At 41.4% G+C, this 23,527-nt stretch overlaps 1 protein-coding gene across 16 annotated transcripts in view; it reads right to left on the bottom strand.

The window, feature by feature from the left end:
- Positions 1–8,713: 8,713 nt before the first annotated feature.
- NKTR (natural killer cell triggering receptor) overlaps positions 8,714–23,527 on the bottom strand; it is a 35,437-nt gene continuing 20,623 nt past the window's right edge. For 7 of the 16 annotated variants that reach the window (XM_075214097.1, XM_075214108.1, XM_075214109.1 and 4 more), the window contains 10 exons: positions 22,788–22,933; positions 21,177–21,414; positions 20,925–21,077; positions 19,555–19,645; positions 18,250–18,398; positions 14,489–17,203; positions 13,506–13,613; positions 11,768–11,830; positions 10,523–10,609; positions 8,714–10,400 (listed from right to left, as the gene is read on the bottom strand). In XM_075214097.1, the coding sequence (XP_075070198.1) occupies positions 10,325–10,400; positions 10,523–10,609; positions 11,768–11,830; positions 13,506–13,613; positions 14,489–17,203; positions 18,250–18,398; positions 19,555–19,645; positions 20,925–21,077; positions 21,177–21,414; positions 22,788–22,933 (3,826 nt within the window). In that variant the 3' untranslated portion in view covers positions 8,714–10,324. The remainder of the gene's footprint in view (positions 10,401–10,522; positions 10,610–11,767; positions 11,831–13,505; positions 13,614–14,488; positions 17,204–18,249; positions 18,399–19,554; positions 19,646–20,924; positions 21,078–21,176; positions 21,415–22,787; positions 22,934–23,527) is intronic. The other 9 variants (XM_075214098.1, XM_075214099.1, XM_075214102.1 and 6 more) reach the window with 9 other exon arrangements.

The raw sequence follows: 23,527 nt of genomic DNA, 5'->3' as shown, positions 1-23,527 counted from the left end.
TTCCTACAGACGGCCCTCCAATGAAACTTGATCTGTAATTACAGATAAGTGTCTCTCTCTTTGATTAAATGTATTGTTTAAATTTACTGAGAATAAGGGTAAGGTGCGGCCCTTCTGAAGGTTAGAAGGTCGCCCGTGTGACCCCTGAAGTGTATCTGGTCGACAATCACTTGTCTGGGGGTGGACATCTTGCTGTTAATACACACCCCCCCTTGTCTATTACGCTACACGCATCAATAGATAATCCATCTTATTCATGTGTCATGATTGCCTCGCAGGCTTCAACCAGTCAGGTTGTGGCAGGTGTGGACAGGGCTGCCCTCAGAAACTGTGGGGCCCATTACTAATTAATCTGGCAGTAAAAAATCGGGTGGGGCCCCCCTCCCCAAACATGTGCCCCGCCTCCCCACACATGTGCCCCGCTCCCTCTTTGCCATACATGCGCCCCAACTCCCTCATCACAGGAAATGTTCCCCTCCCCCCAATCACAGTTAAGGTCCCCCTCTCCCCTCCAATCACAGTTAAGGTCCCCCTCTCCCCCCCCCAATCATAGATAAGGTCCCCTTCTCCCCCCCAATCACAGTTAAGGTCCCCTTCTCCCCCCCTTCACAGTTCAGGTCCCCCTATTCCCCCCTCCCTCCCTCCACAGTTATGGTCCCCCAGGCTCTCCTCCCCCCCCTTTCCACAGTTAAGGTACCCCCCTTCCACAGTGAAGGTCCCCCAGGCTCTCCCTACCCTCCTGATGACGTCACTGCGCCGTGCTCCCAGCCCATCAGAGTCTGGGAGGCGGAGCTGCAGCATCGCGGAGAAGAAGGTAAGAAAAAAAAGGGGGCAGCGCGGTCGGTGTCTGAGGGCCCCGGACAGTCCAGGAAGTCCGGACAGACGGAGAGGTGTGTCCGGGCCCCCTAGTCTGTCCGGGCCCCTCACAGCGGTACTGCCATACCCCCCTGATAGCGGCCCTGGGTGTGGAAGTTCCAAAAATATGGCAGTGGGCACTGGCGACTATTTGGGTTTATAGACCGTGCAGAGATGTATAACATATGCAAAGAAAATGCTGGATGTTATCCATGTATAGTCCAGATCCAGACTGTTATTATTCTCACACTTTATGTATATAGTTGAAAAACATTCTGCGGTGCTCTAATCATCTATTTATGTCCGAATTTTATACCCAGACAATTGACAAATCCTGAAACTTCCGGGAGACAGGCACTTGTCCTTCAACAAACTTTAACCCATTATCTGCCTTGACCAGCTAAATATAGACAAGCCAATTATCAGCCCATAGTTCTATTAATGATTGACTGTTTCCAGCCAAGTTGCCAAAACTGTGTTATTCCCTAAAGTCACCAAACCGCTTCGGACCATTTACTTACAAGAGAGTTAAAATACTTTTTTTTTCTTCTACTCCCAGGTTAATTGGTCCTGCTAATTATTAACTCGCTCACTGGCTGAAAAATCTCACTGACATTGTTTTACCTGAAATGCTTCTTGAACTTAACATTTCATTATAGGAAAAAGGGATGTCTGCATTTGTGGAAGGAAGCAATTTTCCTTTGCACGTCACTCTCCCTAAACAATATTTATGCTGAATGCAAAACCGGTGGGTGGTCTGCAAAGCTCACAATGTGCAGAATGCAAGCAGAGATTGCCTCCCTCGGCAAAGCGATCCTTAATATATATTTGTACAATCTCTTGCTGTTTACTTCAGGACCTCAGCTTACCGCTATGCCTCTTAGTGTCATGGCTTCATCCACCAACATTTCTAGGTCTAGGTATTCAGTCTGTGTTTGTTTCAGGGAGCAAGAAATGGTATTGTATTTATTAATGGTATTACTGCCTCAAAATGCTGGGGTCTTGGGACTGAGTACAGCCATGGTGCTTTCTGCTTACAGCTTCTGGTCCTGAATCATCAAGGAATGAAACTGCAGATACGTGCCGTATTTTGTGTAGAATCGCACTGAGCGAGCCCAGAACCGCGCCATATGCCAGTGAAAGCAGCGACGTTCAATTAATCTTCAAGCGCAACAGAAACTTACCAAAGCCTCCGATTTCATGACTGGAACAGGGAGAGGACTCGGCGTATGCATGTAATCAATGTACAGTAAGGACGTGCCAAGCTGGAGCGCACTCAGCAGCGTCCAGTTCAAGCTTTGGGCATCTCTCAGGTACGTATTTTCTGTTGTATCACTTGCACCAGCTATAGGTCAGGTGTAAGTGCCAAGTGATAGTGACATGGCAGCACGGTGGCTCAGTGGTTAGCACTTCTGCCTCACAGCACTGGGGTCACGAGTTCGATTCACGACCATGGCCTTATCTGTGTGGAGTTTGTATGTTCTGTCCGTGTTCGCGTGGGTTTCCTCCGGGTGCTCCGGTTTCCTCCAACATTCCAAAAACATACTAGTAGGTTAGTGGGCTGCCATCTTATTGACCCTAGTCTCTGTCTGTGTGTGTGTGTTAGAGAATTTAGATTGTAAGCTCCTATGGGGCAGGGACTGATGTGAGTGAGTTCTCTGTACAACTCTGCTGAATTAGTAGCGCTATATAAAATGGCTGATGATGATGACGGCTGTGCATACATGCTAGAACATGTGTTTGCAATCAGAAGCAACTGTAAAAATGCATTTTATGTACAATAGACATTAATAACTTTCCTAATAAAAGAAGATTTTTACACTTACGTTAAATCTCTTTCTCCGATTCCATCTGGGGGACACTGCTACCATGGGGGGTTGTATGAGGGCGCATGGAGTTGGCACTTAAATAGTTAACAACTAAGTTTGCTGCTGACTCCTCCCCTCTGTAATCCCACAGACCTCAGTAATACTAAAGTCCCAAGAAAAGGGCTCAACAACACAACTAATTGTAGAACAGCAAAAGGGAGGGAACGCAGTGTCCCCCAGATGGAATCGGAGAAAGAGATTTAACGTAAGTACAAAAATCTTCTTTTCTGCTTCATCCACTCTGGGGGACACTGCTACCATGGGGACCTTCTAAAGTAGCCCCTTAGGGAGGGAATTCTCTGGTCTACTAGCTCGCAAAACACTGTGAATTGATAATTGGAGCTTCCTACTGTAAAAATAAAGGACTGATCCCATCCAAAACTTGTCTACTCGTAGATGTTGTTTTAGCCCCTTGAGGTTTAGAAATGATCCGTCCTGTTTTGGGCACCAAGAACAGGTGTGAATGAAGCCCCCGGTGTTTCTACACTCTGGACATGATCTCCAAGTTCCAAATATTTTAGGTGTAATAATTATAGGTGACCCCCTAGCTCAGCAGTAGCGCGGAGAGTAAGGTACCGTCATGCGGATTAGTATTTAATTTTTAATTTTTTATTATTATTTTATTATTTTTAAATTTTTTTATTTTAAGATATTGGGATTCGGACATCTTCTAGAGTAAGCATCTCCACCCGTTTGCAACTGTCCTCGAATTGCAAGGAGACTACCTCCATTGACGGGCTGAACTTAATAGTCCGTGTTCGCAAGAAAGGATTTCCAAAAAGACCCAAAACACGTAGTTCATGATTTAGGGGCATTCACCGGCAGTAAAGTACCTTTACCTGCGGTTGCTTGGCTAATCATAGTACCCAACACAATCCTGTATATATATATATATATATATATATATATATATATATATATATATACATACATACATACATATATACATACATACATATATACATACATATATACATACATACACACACAAGTTAACCCGTGCATGATACTCATGCATTCTAGTCAAATCAAGCTACTTAAGGTGTTAAAAAGGTTCTTGTCATGCATTTGGGCCAAGAAATATATATATATTTTTTTTAAATCTTTATAAACACTTTTAACAATTAACAAATTAAATTAACAAATTAAAAACATCTTAGTATACCAAATTTCAGCCCTTTCTGAATTTTTTTCCCACACACACTAAGAATTTAGTAGGTCAGTGTATAACTCCGCCCAGCAGGTGGCGCTGCAGCTTGGTTTTATTTTTTACACACACACACACACAGACAGACTAACACACGCCACTAGACATTTATATATTAGATATATATATATATATGTATATATAACAGAACAATCCTCACAATAGAAGAATCTCAACAATAAGTTGCTAACTATGTGAAGGAATTAGTAAATATTCTACAGAAATCTAGTTGTACAGATATGTGTAAGGCAAAACTGATGTAAGGTACTCATCCCTCCAGAACCATGTCTAGGGCAGAGTACCCGCAGGTAGAAAACAACCTGTCAGTCAGACACAGTATATACTGCTGATAGAGAGCAGCCTGTCAGTTACACACAGAATACTGCTGATCAGTGGCAGTGATACCTGTAGTATCCACAGATACAGAGCAGCCTGTCAGTCACACACAGTATATACTGCTGATCAGTGTCTGTAAAGTAAAACAAAAAGGTCTGCCAACAACGGCACCTAGGAGGGAGGGCACGGATGAGAGGGAGACCCCCAGGGGGAAGAGAAGGGAGCGAGAGGGGACGGGGGAAGAGGGTCCTCGAGGAGGAGGCAGGGAAGCTGGCGAGCAGAGTTAAAAGTGGAGAAGACAGGAGGAGAGAAGACCCTGCTCAAAGGAGCGTACAATCTAAGGGGTGGGGTAGACTGACAGAGAGACACAGGGGAGAGAGGGAGAGAAGGAGGAATGGATAGGGGGAGGGGAATGAGGGATAGGGGAAGGGGAATGAAGGGGAAGAGTCAGAAGAACAGGTAGGGAGGTAAGTGGGAGACTGGAAAGCTTTAAGAAAAAGGTGGGTTTTTAAACACCGTTTGAAACTAGACAGATTAGGGGAAGTTCTGATGGAGGGAGGGAGCTTGTTCCAGTGGAGGGGGCAGCGCGGGAGAAGTCTTGCATACGCGCATGGGAGGAGGTGATCAGGGGGGAAGAGAGGCGACGGTCAGAGGCCGATCGGAGGGGACGGGATGGAGCGTGAATAGAGAGGAGGGAGGAGATGTAGGGGGCAGTGGAGTTGGCGAGGGCCTTGTAGGTGAGAGTGAGGAGCTTGAACAGGATTCTGTAGGGTAAGGGGAGCCAGTGAAGGGATTGGTATATATATATATATATATATATATATATATATATATATATATATATACAGTGTTCTCTATATTACCACAAGGAGCCTCAGTTACTAGTTACCCCCCAGTGGGTACTTACTGCTGAGGACGGGGTCACACTGAGCACACACGGCCCCCGGTCTCTGTACCCCACAGATAATCTGACAGATCATTGTGATCAGGGATAAAATTCTGCACAATAATTCTTGTTCTTATCAGACATTATATTTCTTTTCTTTTTTTTAAAGAAATACAGATTATTATAACTATCACAGATAATAATACAGTAAAATAATGACTAGTTCTGACTCTGGCTAATGCCTCATAACAGTCATATAAATATCTGTGGTAATAATAATGTAACAGTGGAGGATATTGTATAAAATCACCTAAGTGCAGATATAGTCTAGTTATATAACCCTATATGTCCTGTGTAAACACGTATATACATAAACAAACATATATATATATATATATATATATATATATAAAAAAAAAAAAACTCTGCTGACTTACATCATAAACAACTGGGGTACTTAGTGCTGCTGACAATGAAGTGAAGCAGCAGCAGATTCTCCATTATGTCAGTCGGGATCCTCGGAGGTAACTGTAGCTGGATTTTCCCGCCTTTGGACTGTACCAATCAGCAGGGGAAGGGGGGGGGGTCTCCTTTACACTCCCAGCACTGGTGTTTTCTGTTTTTCTTTAATATATATCCCCTATGGGGTACTTAGCTGACACAAGGAGGACTTGTGAGGAGCAGACAGCAGCAGTAGAACTCTCTGAACTGCTTCTGAAGTCCGACTGCGATGACAGGAAAAGGTGCGAATATCTCCTGCTCCGGAGCGTACCACTGACAGCCAGGGAATCTCTCACTCACTCCCCAGAGGAAGCCTCTATCAGATCAGGCTGCCACACTGCGCTGTGCTCCTGTATCAATGTCCATTCGGAATCCTTTCTAAGGCTCTATGAGATCCAAGTCCCCCCTCCGCCTCAGTACTAACCGCAGCCCAACTCCTTGGGCACTTAAACAAAACTGAGGTCTGTGGGGTTGCAGAGGGGAGGAGTCAGCAGCAAACTTAGTTAACTATTTAAGTACCAACTCCATGCGCCCTCATACAACCCCCCATGGTAGCAGTGTCCCCCAGAGTGGATGAAGGAGAAATGTACTTTATGTAAGAAAAAAAAAATAATTCTTTCAAGTTTTTTTTATATCATTAATGACTATATTACTAACAGGTGACATTAATTGAATATTTTTTCTGTGTGTTCTTTTGGGACTTTCTACTCTATTGTATGTATGTATGTATGTATATATATATATATATATATATATATATATGACATATCCTGCAGTATATTGTCTGTTAGAGCAGAGCACACGCAGACCCGTATTCATCACCAGACGTATGTTCAGATCCGCTCCTTGTTGAACACGGACGTGAGTATACCCAATGTACGTGTTTTAAAAAAAATGATGCTCGTATCGCGGTCCTTGATGACCGAGGACCTCTGTGTTTTCCTGTTTCCTCTCTCAGTCCATACTGGTAGGTTACCACTTAATGACTGAACTGGCTCCTGTTTGTCTGCCTATGAGAGGGAAATTTCTGACAATACAGCACTGCAGACTATGTTGGAGCTATAAAAATCAAGCCTATATAAGAACGACAGCCAGGGCTGAACAATTTCTCAGGCAGGTGGCAATTTCCCAGATTTAAAATGACAGATGTCCGTATGTGAAATAACACCACTGAGAACTTATGTCATTCTGTATCAGGCTTTGGGGGACCAAGATTTGGAGCAAGAAAAAAAACGTTGATGTGATGTTCCATAGTGGCCAACAGGATCTCGCTTCTCCCATTAATCTAAAAACACACTAGTAGGTTAATTGGCTGCTATCAAATTGACCCTAGTCAATGCGTGTTAGGGAATTTAGAATGTAAGCTCCATTGGTGCAAGGACTGATGTGAGTGAGTTCTCTGTACAACGCTGCAGAATTAGTGGTGCTATATACATAAATGATGATAATGATATTAATTTCCCTTTTACATAGACCTGAGCTGAATTAAGTAACTGATTTTGGAAGTACACATTGCGCATCATTTATTCCAGAACAGATTAGTTAATTGAGAAATCATTGTGAAAATGGGAGAAAAGGACTTTGTCCCGGGTATAATGGACCAGGGTGACAGGTTTGCCCAATACTAACCCCTGGGCAAAGATTATTACACTAGATACAAAGTAGAGCAAAGTTGTTGTTTACACTTTTCTTGACCGCTATACAACATAGAAGGTATCGAACCACAATCTTAAATGACTCAATTCTTACTATATGCAGACATCATTGTTAGATTAGGTTACATAAATGTGTGAATTACCCTCTTCAACAGACATGAGACAATGCAGAGGTGGTGTCAGTTTATTCATATCTTCCCAAGAGCAGACGCTTCTAGGCCTCAACCGGGTCCTGGTGCGTTGGGCCATACACCCCACCAAATCACACCTTCTATTGACTAGCGTCAGAGCACGTCTGCTAGACCCCTGTGATCTATCCTATGATTCCCTACTCTACCTTGTAATGCTTTGTATTATGTCACACTGCTCCACAACGTTATTCTGTCCTGCAATGTTATTATTACTAACATTTATCTATATAGCGCCAGCATATTCCATAGTGCTTTACAATTGGGAAAAAGCACAGTAATAAAACAATACTGGGTAATACAGACAGGCATAGAGGCAAGATATATGGCAGTGGGCACTGGCGATCACAACCCTCTGACCAACATTGCTGTGTGACTGATCACACAGCCCACTCAATACTTTTCGCCTTTGCATTCTAGCTGAAAAATATGCAATATGATGTAGCACTTACCCTTGTGAATTAAACTCCCATTATCCCATAAATTGTAAGCAGGGTTCTCTTACCTCTCTGTCTGTATGTATTACCCAGTATTGTGTTATTAATGTTTGTTCCCAATTGTAAAGCATTACAGAATTTGCTGGCGCTATATAAATAAATGTTGATGATGATGTGTTTCCCATATGTTGACTGAGCATATAAACAAATTAGAACACTGTTGTTTCTGGGTCAGAAAACCGCAGCATTCTAAATGGCAGGTCTGACCGTACCTGTAAATACAGCAATTCAGGGGGCTCATTAGGTTCTTTTAGGTAAAATTGGCTTCAAATCTGTCTGCAAAACAATCACCTATCGTGATCATCAAATGTCGACTGACCCTGGTACAAAATGCGGATGAACAATGGCTGCTCTCTAGTGCAATCAGAACACACCAAACTGGACGCAAGGGGCCAAATTGGACATTGATCATTTTTTTACATGCTTGGATGAGAGTAGACCTTTAGTCATAAACATATATAGAAATTGTGTATCTAAAATATTGTAAAATACACATACATACGGTATACAACAAATAAACAAATAGAATAAAACAAAAAAGTGTATTTGGGCTCCCAAATTCCATGCTGGGCTTAAGCATTATAAACATCTCTCACCTGGGCCATATTTGCCTGAGTATTTCCAGCTTCTCACATATAGGTTAAATAATTCTTACCCCCTACTGGATATAGGCTAAGGATCCACGGCAGTAACAAAATGTGTTAAGTAAAAACAAAAGACTCAGATAATCATCTTTAATACTATTTTACATACAAAGTTTTCCAAAACCGTAAAATGAATATAAAGCTGAAAATATATTTACAAAAGTACAGGCTTTATTATAATTATTATTACAGTTTTTTAAAGAAATTCACCCTCAAACAGGACAAATGCATATTCCAAGGATAACTCTCCAACTCAATAAACACCTTAAAAATGAATTTATCGGATGCAGAAAATATCTGTGTCAATTCAGCACTAAAGATCCAGTCACATAGGCAGATTAAAGTCATGTGACGTAGAACAGGCCGAGTTATAAAAAAAAAAAAAAAAGTAAGATACTAAAAAAACAAAAATACAAAACCCAAATGGCTAAAAATAAAATAAAAACTAAAAAAAAAACCCAACAAAAAACAAAAACGCACATACAGTGGTAGAAATTGCACCGGTGAAAACCATTTTTCTCCATACATGCATAGGTGTGAATAGACCATTCACTATAACTGGTATATCCAAAATTAACTAATTATATATATTTTTTATTGTCTAACATAGAACATATGGAATAACACAAAAAGGAAGTTTTCAATACTTCTGTATTTCGGCTCATAAAATCCAGGCTGTGAGATTCAGCACTGACCTCTCCCATCACTGCATTCATGAGAATACAACCCAGAATTAGTGACATCGCTGTATCTAGGTGACAAGACCCCCTTTAAACCTTGTCAAACTTGGCTGACAATATGGGGGGCCCCTCATATACAAATATTGTACTATTCATTTGTCTCATATGAACCATATTCACCAAAATTCACTGTACTAACTTATTGCTTAGGGTGTAAAATCACTTTGAACATAATCTTTCCTGCTTTGGATAAACTGCTTAATGTGAAAATAAGACACTTACATAAAAATACTTCAGTTTTCTTCATGCATAGAGCAATTATTTTCAAGTGTAAACGCAGCCTGAAATTATATTTTGAAGGGTATATATATATATATATATATATATATATATATATATATATATATATTCATATAGGATCAGATGACATTAAGAAAATGTCTATCTTGTGAACCTCACTCAACATTTTATACGACGCTCTCCCAACAACCCAAAAAAGTATCAATAAAGATTTAAAAATAAAATAAAATTGAAACTATCCACTGTTGTCTATGGGCCAACGTTCAATTCAATGTGTCTGAGCACAACATGACTTATATGACAATATTTTATTATAATTTTCACCAGACACCTATATATTTATAGCGGGGGATAGACACGCGGAAGATATGTGGCTAAAACCATCAGCTTCATCTAGTGAAATGAGACACTAATTATGGACATCTCTCATGAGCTCCCCTGTCCGGGAGAACAGTAACAAGGTGGTTCCATAAGAGATAGGACAGAAATAAGACTGACCGCACCTCTCTATTGCCGTCATAGCGGTCGCTATTACCGGGCACAGCACAATATGGCTCTCCTTTTAATTTCAGTGTGAAAAACTCCAGCTGGGATCCAGCCGCCAGGTTCGGAGTGAGGCGAAGGAGTGAACCCAGCTAGAGACTGGATCTAGACACGTGTATGATGAGGTTTCTTCAGGTAAATTAAAGGAATACAGATAAAGTCTATTAACTTCTTCCGCTGCGACGCCGGCGGTGACTGTAACTGTGATCGCTGCCGCTGTAGGAAGACCGCCGACTTCTGCTGTCGGAGAAGACAAGATACAAAAGAGTTTCGATCATATAAATGATACAGTAGGAAAAGGCCTTTATCAAACTACAGAGCGCTGTGCGTTACAATCAAACGGCTCCGCAGCTCTGACGTACCTAGATCTGCGGTCATAGCTGCGGGATCTGTGGTAGGCGGGACTTCTGCTGCGGCTCCGGCTGTCATAGCTATCGTATGATCGGCTCCTGTAAGATATGGAGAGGGGTTAAGCACATAAATTTAAAAGGACTATAGCAAGCTTAAAAAAACTTGTATTAAACATTTCTTTGCCTGTTCTCTGCCACATTTTTGGACCTGGTTGTGCCCATCATATCACATCCACATGACTTATTTCTTGCCACTAGACCATGCCCAAAGCTAATTGTATAATGAGCGAATTATTGCACTTCAATGGTATTAAAACTAGCGCTCTGGGAGAAAAAAATAAGGAAGAAAGGGCAAACAATGGCAACTGAACTGATTGGCAAGATGTACAAGTAGACTTACTAGCACCATCGTGGAAACTAGGTAAACTCAAATAACAAGAATATTTGATACATTCACTACTCTAAAATTCTACTAATGTGTTCCTCCCTCTAACAGAAACCCCAGAAGGGGAGGAGGGGGGGTGAGGGTCTATGCTGCTGTTTTTCCCAGGGATCTGCAGCTTCTGTAATATAGAACTGGCAAGTCAATGCCGTTTGCCACTTTAAAAACCAGCAGAGGTGTGTGTGCGCCCGTAGGAGGCCCAGTCACAATCCGCAACCTCTTGACTGCGGCTTGCGATCGATTCTCCCACTCAGCAAACACAACATTTTCGGAGAGGACCGCGAGAGGAAAGGAAAATCCAGTGGACAAATGGGAGTACAGCCAACATGTCGACAAACTACTTAACAATGTGGTCATTAAGGAAGTTCAACCCCCTTTTCATTGTATATTGGCAGCTGCCATATTGAGGGTTTCGATTTACCTCCCTACGGAACAACAGGAATAGAATTTGGAAAAGCTGAAGTACACAGACTTGGCTTTTATTTCAACTTAACTGTGCAACCCAATATTTCAAGTAATGCTTGAAAAATGAATATTCAGGTCAGGAAAATAAACCATTGTAATATGTGAATGGCTTCACACATCGCGGCTATAGAGAACAGCACACTAGTAACAGGTGTTAGTAGCACTGAAGGGGGAAAACTCCATAATAAGCACATGAAGGCACTGGCTGAAAAGACCCTTCCTCCTTCATTAACAAGAAAGCTTGGTGTCCCGGTTTTAGAAGCAGACGGGCTCAGCGCAGAGCCATAGGGAGTCATACAATGCGGCTACTGTACATAAACCAGTGCTAGATCTATAGACATGATTAATACCTGGATCTTCTGCGCCGACGGCCGTATGAGGTGCTTCTTGAGCGGCTTCTGCTGTTCGTCCTACTGTAATGAAAACAGAACCGCCGTCAAAGATCTCATTGGACCTGCCGTGTGTTCTATTATAAATGTTCAGTAAAACAGGGGTACGAGTCATGATGCACAGAGGATACTTCTGAAAACTGGTGCAAAAGAAAAAGGTAGTGTTGCTCATAGCAACCAGATGCTTGATTTTCTAACCTAATCTCCAATAATGACACTAATGAGTCTGCTATGCTCTTTATCCTTTGCACTAGTTTCCATAAATGTCCGACTACGTCTGCTCCTAGTCCCAAGCTTAGACCAGGTAGAATGAAGCAACAATGCTACAGTGTCTCCCTCTCTTGGCTAACTTGTCATGAAACTAATTTACTTAACAGTAACCGTTAGACAAAGCTCGTCTCAGACACAAGTGTCAGGGAAAGTTGTACAGAAATACGTTGCTTTTATAGTTAAGTAAAATGCCTGTTTAATGTCGGCTCACAGCTTCTGTTTTATTACGTAATAGAGAATGTCCAGAAAACCCCCCAAAAGTAATGTACTTTTAGAAATGTGTAGTAAGCAGACATTTGTTTTCATTCCCAGGATAACGTAGTTAGAATATGGTTGTTTGCTGTGATAGCCCCATAGTATTAAACAACCAACCATTTATTTTTCAGCCTTTATAAGAGCATCAGAAGCAGAGGAGAGAAGACCCCCAGGGAAGGTAAAGCCACCGTTAGATCCATTAGTAGCTTTTTTCCAATAAACTCTATTTATGAATTATGTGTGAGAGCTCCCCCCATTAAGGGGAAGGGCACAAAAAGTTATAAACAAAAAATAGCTATCTACAGCCCTTATGTTTGAAAGATGTCTGTGCCATTTTATATAGTAATTTGGCCACCAAAGAACCGTTACAATGAAGGCTATGGATGGCATTTAATTATATCCAGGTGGAGAATCGATTCGTTCTAAAGTATAAACGTATAGGAAAAACATCACATATAGACACACATACATGTAAAAATGGCATTTATCAAAGGGTGGTGTGTTAAAAAAACAAAAGGGTCATATTTTCTTGTTAAAATGTAAACTAGCAATTTTACAACAGCATCAAAGCCTGTGCAGTAACTTTTAAGTGTTTGCAAGACATCCAAATTCCTAATTAAAGCTTTGCTGGAAGGGATAACTGCATTTCTATGGAATGGGCAGGGAAAATAGGTGCAGTGCACAGAAGCTTAAAGCTTCATAGGTCTGTGTGGTTGGCTTCTGGTCTCCCGTATAGTCTCTTAATAAGTTATAGCTCATTTTTGCGGCCCTGTTCACTGCAGTTGTTAAAATAGTTATTATAATGGAAAACAACTCGCACAAATACAACAAAAAAGTAAAACGTTGGCACTGTGTCCGAGAAGCCGTATTTAGAAGTGGCTAATGGAAAATGTCGATCATATCATCTGCCATGACAGGTTAGCCAAGGTTTGGGCAAATCTAAAACTCTCCAGCAGCTGTGAAATTCCCCAGCATGCCGTTAGCTGGAGGCAAATTGTGGCTCTTCAACTGTAGAGCCACACCTTGTCCAAGCCTGGTTTAGCCACTGGGTGGCACTGTTCTGTAGGTGTCCCTGGATAATGCATTTTAACTTCACAGAAACTACAAGAATGTCTGATCTCAGTTACTACTACAGATTTTCTTTGGGTTCTTACTGAACATTTACTGAAAATACCTTGCGGATCCGCCGTACCTATAACTTCTATAACTCCCATAAGACCTGCTCCGGGTCCGTGACCTGTGGCGGCTGTAACGTCTTCTGCTCCGACTCCTGGTATAGCTTCTTGACCAGAGATCAAAGAGAACATCAGTTCAGACCAAATGTAACTCTAAAAGTCCACGTTATCCCATTCACCATCAGAGGAGAACGTTTCCGTCATTATACAACTGGTATAAAAGAGGGATCTTCATGACTGTAGAATGGCTGTAAAGCTGGCCACACACACCACGAAAAGGCCAACTGTCCAGTTGTACCACTCACCGGTGGGTGGCCAAATGGACGAGTCAACTGGGGCTCGAGTGGTGAATTGGAGCTTGCGGCATCCATCATAAGACGGTGTTATCCACAGGGTGATAGCGGTCACCTTCCGACCATATTTACTAACCTGCGTGATAAAGATCCTATCAATTTCGTCAGGATCATTACCAGGCAGCAGTCATATTGGGGGCAACATGAGCTGCGATATCTTCTCAATTATCAGATATTGCGAATGTTATTCACAGTGTGTGTGGCCAGAATAAATCAGCAAAAAATACCAATCATTCTTTATTCTGATGCTCCCTTATATTGTTGTTTTGTTATATTGATTCCTTATATTGTTGATTTGTTGTATATTGTTGACGTAAACATATTATTCAGAGGTCAAACCTCATCAACAGCTACAGCGACACCTTCAAGCTGTAATAAAATACTACACCTAGTCTGTCATATCTACTCTACTCTCAAGCTCTCTTCATTCTCTTAACCTGGTTCCCCCTTCTTAGATTAAGGCAGTCCCCAACATACTGCGCTCACAATAATCCACGATTGTCAAGCTGGGTATCTGCGATTAAAGGCTCAGCTTGACTACATAACTCACTGAGTGCTTTCCCCCTGGGCAGGAGTAAGACAGCTGAATAAGATTTTTTGGCCCATGGCCTAAACAAGGCATTTCTTACCTGGACGAAGAGCTGGAACTGCGAGATCGACTGCTGGATCTGCTGGAAGAGCGAGATCTTGACGTGTGACTTAACGTAGAGCGAGACTTGCTTCGAAACCTGGTCTTACTACCCGAATGGCTTTTTTCTTCGTTGCTTGAAGACCCTTCTTCGCTGGAACTCTCCTGGTTTCTGGGCCGTTGGTTTAGACGGGCCGTTTTTCTGACTTCATCAAAAAGTGACCCTGGTCTAACTTTGTTTTTACTTTTAATCTCAATCCTCAGACCTTGTGGCTTCTTCTCTTGATCTACAGTTGTAATTACAGGGGTTTCAGTAGGCTTGACTGTTTGTACTGTGACCGTAGGTCCTTGAACTGGTTTCCATTTATTGTCAACAGCTATCGACTCGGAACAGCCAGCCTCACCTTTTTCCACACTTGGCGCATTACTTGGTGGTGGTTGGGTACTTTGAGTTTTTTCTTCCTTGGCTTGCATATTTTCTCCAGTGATGGGAGCAACACTTGTCGATGGAAGAGAAATCTGGTCAGAGCTTCTGATAGTGGGACCCCCCGTTGTGCCACCTGAAGAGTTCTTCTCCAGTTTAATCAAGGGCAATGATCGATGGGAAGTAAAAGTTTTTATATCATCAGAAGCTTGAGTCACATTTCCAGTTACAACTGGACTTTTTGCCAAGTTGAATAAAGGCTCAGCTTCTTTTACCTTTACAGTAGATATAGAGATTACTTTTTTGTTTGGCGCTGTGCTAGTTTTATCCACCTGTAGAGTTTCATTGGTCCGGTCCTTAGTCTCAGTAGAAGACTTATTAAGGAGCAAGTCTTTGTGTTCGCTTATTTTAATTTGTACAACAGGCTCTCCACCAGCTGCCTCTTCTTCTTCGTCTTCCCCAAATTCCAGGGGAGGCTGCCAGTTGAAAGACTGTTTTTTCTTCTGAGATTTCTGCTTCTTTTCTTTCTTCTTTTTGGATTTGTCCTTGGACTTCTTCGAATGGCTTTTCTTGGCGCTTTTCTTACTGGAACGGCGCTTGTGTTTTTTGGACTTGCTCTTATTGGTTTCTGGGGTCGAGCGCTCAGATGATGGGGTCTTGGTAAGTTTTTCAGAAACACTTCCAGACGCATGTACAGACGCTGTTTCGGAGGGGGTTGTTTTTGAGTGTTTAAGAGCTTCAGAGCCAGATTCTGAACTGGCTTCGCCTTCCTCTTTCCCTGAAGACACCGTGTCTTCTCTAATATTTGTATCTTGGGAATTGGAAACAGATTCTTCTTGAATGACTTTCTCAACCGTTTCCATTAACGTGTCATTCTTTAGTACTTTGTCTATGTCAGATATGATTGCTTCTGTGCAATCTTTTTCAGTAGTGGAACTTTGCTGGTCCATCTTAGATTCACCAACAGTGTCATCTGCTTCCTCATTTTTGTTGCTGCAGTTGTGATTTTCAAGCAATGCTTTAGTTGTTTTTAGCAATCTTTTAGTTAATTCATCTTCATCACTACATGAGGAAGAGACTGAATTAGAGCGGCTTCTCTGGCTTTTCGTAGAAATCATTTTTTCCAGTTCCTCTTTAGTATTTTCATGCTGGCTTCTCGAATTTGTAACTTTTGATTCAGCGGGCTTCTTTGACGAAGAAGTGTCTGTAGGAGCCGTGCCATCATTAGACTCGCTAGACGAGGAACTGTCATACGACGAGGACAAACCGCCTTTAGCACGAGATGAACTGCTTCTACTCCTAGATCTAGAGTAAGATCTACTGTAGGATCTACTTCTGGAAGAACGATTTTTCGATCTTCGACAATAGCTTGAACTTCTGCCAGAATAATCGCTGTGCTCGCTGTCCGAGCTTGCGTGACGCTTCCGGTATGAACCCCCTTTGGTGTCTCTACCACCATATTTCCTTTGTGTAGGAAGAATATTAGAGGCTTTGGCCTTAATTTCTTGAATTCGTTCATAAGATGGTTTCCATGGCTTTTGTCCAGGCTTCCACCTCGAAGGTGGGGGACTATCACTTAAGGAAATCACGCGCACATTATCAGCAGTTGCATACTCCAGAGCAGATTCACCGGTCGACTTACTTGTCTGCTTCACTGCAGAGTCTCCCGATTCAGTACTAGCAATTGGTTTACTTCCCGCTGAAGGCAAAGGTTTTTTGAGGGGGGATGGTGAAGAAGTTTTTATTTGTTTGGAAGAAGCATGGGAGTGCGTATTTGAGTGTGATTCAGACACATTTCTGTTCCTTGACCTTGATTTTGTTTGCGATCTGCTTCTCGAGCGGCTTCTAGATCGAGAAGTTGATTTTGAGGCTGTTCTGGATCTTAGACTCCCTCTAGAATAGGACCTTGATCTAGATCGGGAATTCAAGTAAGATTCTTTGCTGGAACGAGCCGAAGATCTACGCTCTTTGTCCGATCGAGACCGGCCTTTTTTCAAAGAGTCTCTGGAAGAAGATCTTCTCACACGTTCCTTTGAAGATTTTGTCTTTCTGCTTGAGGACTCGTCCCGGTGAGATACTGATAATTGATCCTTCTTGGACATGTTGTGTTTCTTTGTATGCTTTACCTTTTTTGATTTCTTTTTATGTTTTATCTTCTTGTCTTTCTTTCGAGCTTTTGAGCGGGAAACACGCTCTCTGCTAGCATCAGAGTGATAACCATCATGCGACCAGGAACTTGATCTTTGAGAAAAACTTCCTTCTTCCCAGCGACTGGACAGACGATCATTAAGCCTGAAAAAGAAAATGTTATAATCAGTTTTGGGTCTTTAAATATGTTTGCTTGCACTGTGAATTATGAAGCTTGATCCAAGTTTTGTCTCATAAGGAGAGAATGAATATGTAGGCATTTCCTTTATTAGAATGCATTCCATTAATGGCAGAAAGACCTGTATTTACACAGTATTTTTCCTTAAAAACAATATAAAAAAAACCTTCTTTAATAAAGCTTTTTCCATGCCTAGTTCACTTGTAAAACTGCGCTACCACCTACTGTAGAATTAGGACTACCGTATTCCTCCTTTCACGGGGTTAATGCTGGTTGTGTGAGCAGGAGGAACACACAATATACAATCTCTCTCACAAGTTTCCGAGTATACTACTACCTGAGTACATGAAGCCTGTTTGGTCCTCACGAATAATACATGTGCTTACCTAAATCTGGTGCGTAAAACTTCCACCAGAATTCTAACATTAATATTAATCAAAGATCTAGCTCTATAGGATATTTTGTGGAATCCTTCAAAGACTTCATGATTGGCAGTATGCGGGCAACAGCTCACCACACTTAAGGGCTGCATTATATGTAACAAACTACAGATAACCTGCATGGCGTTCTGCAGGAAATCACTGGGGAATTGTTTATTGCAGGATTCATACATGTATCGGTCTAGCTCTCCTGCAAATCCCTGTACTCTACTAGCTGACGGATTAGGAAACTCTCCTAAACACAAGACTCCTATAGCTTCCTAAAATGCGAACACCTTGTGTTTACTTCTCTAGGGAATTGCATTCATGTGTCCGGCTAATTAGGATTCTTAACATCTATTTTTCACATCACACCTTCAGTTTGTTATAACAAGTATACTTTGCTATTTTTGCTTTCTGTAAGGACACAAGATGGCGCTATATATATATATTTCTGGCTGAGTTCCTACATATATCTATATTTGCGCACATATTTGGATAATCCTCTGTATTGGTGGCTGCTTCTTTTTATCTTTTTGGAGGCGGACAGGGAATCACGGAGGAACAAACCAGTTTATTAACATGGCTCTTACTTGTCTCCTTTGCTCCACTTTTCTCCTGTGGGTGGTTTATAGGTCTTCAGTCTCTGCATCTCCTCCTTCCAGTGAGGAGGGGTCTCGCTGCTTTCTCCGTCATCATCTGACTCTGAACAAGATCTGGACCGCGGGGGAGTGTGATATCGCTGGAGGTGAGATGTTCATGTTATCTTCTAACTACAATGATGTTTCAGACCTCAGGCGACATTCTGCACAAATCATGCTGAATTTATAGTCTGAACTCTACGCCAACAACTTTTAGAAGATCAAATGAGTCTTACAAGGACTTCTCAAATAGCGCAACTATATAAACCCCAGAAAAGCGTCAGCTACACAGAAAAGGGAGAGGACCTATCGCCATGTTTTCAAATGGATTTTTTAGCTCACTTTTAATATGGAAAACAGGGTTTCTCTGTATTACCAGTCCCCCAGGTGAGCGATTAACTACCCTTCCCCGGGGTGACTTTGGCCAGACCTCACAGCAGGAATCAAGGGGAGCCGGCCTAGTCGAGATTATAGTGAAGTCTAAGCTTATGTTTCAAGCTATTACCGGAGACGGCGTAATATTACGATGTTCACTTTGTAAAAAGCAAATATAAAGCCAATGTAGAACCTGGTGACAAGTTCTCTTTAAAAGGACATTGTGCAGAAATGGAACTTATTTTAAACCCACTAACCCTAAAAGGTATGTTGTAACGGGTGTAGTACCTATTAACGGTACTGACTACCCCGACAGAGGAGACAACGACATGAGGATTCAATAGTACACCGACCTGCCAAAAAAAGTACTTACCGGTATGCAGATTACTTCATATTACGAGTCGCTCTGTTGCTGACTGGAGAAAATGACATCACCACCACCCGCGACTAGGCTTAAAGCGGCGATGGACGGACCCGCCTGTTATTTATGTCACGTAACTATTATTTTAGGTGTTAGGGTATTGGGGTTAGGGTTAACCCTAATTCTAACCCCTAAAATAATACATGACATGCAGGTCCGTCCATCGCCGCTTTAAGCCAAGTCGCGGGTGGTGATGACATCATTTTCTCCAGTCGGCAACACAGCAAGTCATGATATGAAGTAATCTGCAATCCGGTAAGTACTTTCTTTGGCAGGTCAGTGTACTATTGAATCGCACTCCTCATGTCGTTGTCTCCTCTGTCGGGGTAGTCAGTACCGTGAAACGCACTACCACCGGTTTTAACGCTCAGAAATGTCTATGAAAAGGTCACTAAGATATAGAATCACACGTAGAGCGTGACAGACAAGACAAACACAGATTAATACGACTTATCACATACTATGGTGCCTCTGCCGCGGATCTTTCTCCCAGATTTTGTAATGGAGCCTTTGTTCTGCTCGCTGTTTTCTGGAATCGCAGGGGATCGTTTTCTGGAAATATTTAATTAAATCATTTAAAAAAAAAAAAAATGTAATGAAATCATTTAAAAAAAATGGAATTAAATTTGGGGAGGGTTTCACATATTTTCTATTACTGGATGAATTTGGCCCCAATATCTCTATTTCGGCCATTATGATCATCATTTATTTATATAGCGCCACTAATTCCGCAGCGCTGTACAGAGAACTCACTCACATCTGTCCCCGCCCCATTGAAGCTTACAGTCTAAATTCTCCAACATACATACATACATACATACACACACAGACAGACTAGGGTCAATTTGATAGCAGACAATTAACCTACTAGTATGCTTTTGGAGCGTGGGAGGAAATCGGAGCACCCGGAGGAAACCCACGCAAACACGGGGAGAACATACAAACTCCTCACAGATAAGGCCATGGTCGGGAATCGAACTCATGACCGCAGTGCTGTGAGGCAGAAGTGCTAACCACTTAGCCACCTTGCTGCCCACATTATAATTGGTATCTACACATCTGAATGTATACAGAATGGCAGTTTATCAGCAACTTCCACCACTGAATATTGGTTGGGTCTATAACTCACAGGAAGATATGTGGGAATACGGACAATTATTAGTAATTATAAGCTGTGGAGATCCGTGACCATATCAGGACATGAGTAAGGAAGACAGAGTACATATATACAGGTCAATGATGTCTGAGGTGAGGTCTAATATCACTGATAATTTATTTTTCTTAATACGCAAGTTTTCCTAGTGGTCACTGAATGTTTATACAGATATCTACCGTTTAGACATATACTAGTGATGTCAATATTTATACAAACTCCATTAAACAATCGGTATAAACAGTGAGGTCAGTGCTTATAATCTGAGTGCTGATGTCTTCACTTTAGTGTTTATCAGTAAAACTTATGTCTTATATTACATAGGATAACTTTACGGCAAATTACATATATTACGAGTCGCCACAGAGATTCATGACCTGTATACGCGCTCAGCCATGACCTTGTGCTCTTATCTGGTCATGGAACTTCTTAGTCACTTATAATCTACAATAGGCGGGGCACTATCCAATATATTAGCATCATTTGTGTAATAATATAAAGCCAATATAACCAATTATGCTGCTGATATCTGGTCCTCACTATAATCTCAAACCCACATTTCATGCTCAAGTTAGAACTATGCTGTAATGAATATAACTGGCCGCAGCAGAGGTCAGACTCGCAGGACTGTTACCGCTTAAAGCAAAGCCCGTTTAATGTCAGCGGTGCGCGTCTTACTGTTCAGAGCCTGCGTTGGCGACTGGAGCGTCTCTTCTCAGCAAAAAACGGTTCTCGGGAACAGGAGGGATTTCCTCCGGGCGCACCACCGGCTTATCCCTCTTTGTATTTAAATCTTTATCTTCTGCCACAACGTTCTTCTCCGAATGAGCGCTGAAAGACGGTAATAAATGTAGAGGACATCATCAATGTAAGTCTATAGGGGGAAAACATGTTTAAAGGACACGTTATAACTGTGCATGGATGACGTACCTGCGCTGACTCTCAGGCCTCGCCTCCTCGACCTCTCGAGGACTCTCTCTACGTCTCCTCTTTACGTGTTTAACTTTGGTTTTGCGTTTCCGTTTCCGCCTCCTGTTTATCTCGATCTCCACCTCGCTCTCCGAGGTGGAAGACGCTGTAGAGGAGGAGGATGGAGACGGAGAAGAGGACTTGGAACTGGAACCCGACTCCTCGGACTCGGATGAAGATTGCTTGATTTTTTCTGTGACTTTATAAAATATAACATGAGAATCGAAAAATAACAAAAAAAAATAACAAAAAGAACACAGATATGAGCTTATAAGATGCTACCACTTATATGACAATTTGAATGCATAAACTCTACCCCCACTTCAACATTGGGCACCCATGGACAAGCAGATGATAAGTTGGGTGTGCTCAGGCTGTACTATAGAGGTCATATTGGCCTGAAGAATTGCATGGTCAGGACACTATTTTAATTCTAATCAATGCAGCTGACTTTAGTTGAATTGATCCTTTCTGAAGTCAAAATCACCAAGGAGGAGTAACTTGTGAATAAATGGAAGATAATGATCAAATTCAGATTACAAATATCCTTTAAATTTAAGAGAGAAGTATTCGCACCAGATATGTCGTTCTGATATTAACTTACTACTGGTATTTAAGGAGTGTTCTCCCAGAACAATATACAGTAAATTAAACAAAAAAAGAAAAAGAAAGTGTTTATATTGGAGACAACACTTTATACCCAGCAGTATGACAAGTATGAAAACCAAAATTTTATAAGTAATACTTCAATTAATTTATCTATTTATCCAATAATATTATAAGGAGCTCTCCTCCGTGAAATATAATAATAAATGTGATCAAAAATTAAAAGTCAGTGTAATTAGAATTAAAATATTGGGAAAATGAATTAATAAACAATGTATGCATATTAGCTTGAGGCTTTGCACCACCCCAGAATAATATTTTAGCGTTCTGTCTTTACCCGCTATAATCCACTAGTAACACTTTGCTGTTCTAACAAACCTATGCAGTAATATTGATATAAATATATAGTATCAGAATAAAAATCGGTATATCACTTTATTAGTGATTAATGTTTTAAATTTAAGTTTTTTACTTGTTTGATCAACATTAACAAAATCTGTTCATCCCTCTTAAAACGTATCAAGATTAGAGGTTTGGTTACTATAATTGCCGGAATTCTACAATTCACGTTGTCGTCCTCTGCTAGAGTAACGGGGACTGTCACATCTATACACTATTATAATATTATACACATCTATACACTATTATAATATTATACACATCATCATCACCATTTAATTTATATAGCGCCACTACTTCCGCAGCGCTGTACAGAGAACTCATTCACATCAGTCCCTGCCCCATTGGAGCTCACAGTCTAAATTCCCTAACATACACACAGACAGAGAGAGAGACTAGGGTCAATTTTGATAGCAGCCAATTAACCTACTAGTATGTTTTTGGAGTTATACACTCTTATAATATTAGATAGACACAATGATATTATTATTCACATCTATACACTATTATAATATACACATCTATACACGTGGATGTGACTGTTATAATGTCTCACATGCCACTTACCATCTTTGGCGGATTTAGACAACGGTAACCCGCAGTCTATGACCCGCACGTCAGCGTAGGGGCGGCTCGCTGCGTCTGTCTTCAGGTTCTCGACCTGCTCTATTACTTCAAAACCGGAAATCACCAGCCCAAACACCACATGAATACTGAAAAGGACGGTCAAAATTTTACAAAAGTATCCGTTTCTCAATAGTCAGGTTACATTGGTAAAGGGAGAGGGTCAAGCTCTTTAGACGTTGTGCTGTGCCATTAAAGTAACCACAGTTTTTACTTGTGATCCAAGTGGGACGTGTAAATTGGCATAAACGGATGTGTTTTTTATTTTCCTAACATGAAATTCTTGTCCTTTCTATACGCCATATCCGTGGAGATTCTGGCTATCCTCACAAGCAGCGGTCATCACATAGTGACAACACCACCTTCAAGATTCAGGTCCTTCTCAGGATGGAGTAATGAATATGGCCTCTCAATATGAAATCTACATCATTTGTTCATTAAGTGGATGAATCTCAAGGAACCCCCCAGGTCACACTCAGACCACGTTCTGTTGTAGGCGTTATTCAATCTTGCCCTGTTTTATAAGTGATGTTTTCATTCATTTCCATAAAGAGCATTTTGTCACAAAGATATATATATTTTTTTTTTTAAAGTTTTATTTTTGAAAGGTCACAAACAAGCATCAGTCCAATATAGTATCCGTAACAATCAAGTCAAACAAGTTCAAGGACCTATACATTCAG

Source organism: Mixophyes fleayi, chromosome 5, assembly GCF_038048845.1.
Source record: "Mixophyes fleayi isolate aMixFle1 chromosome 5, aMixFle1.hap1, whole genome shotgun sequence".
NCBI classification, from domain to species: Eukaryota; Metazoa; Chordata; class Amphibia; order Anura; family Limnodynastidae; genus Mixophyes; species Mixophyes fleayi.
This window is presented reverse-complemented; position numbering and strand designations above follow the sequence as displayed.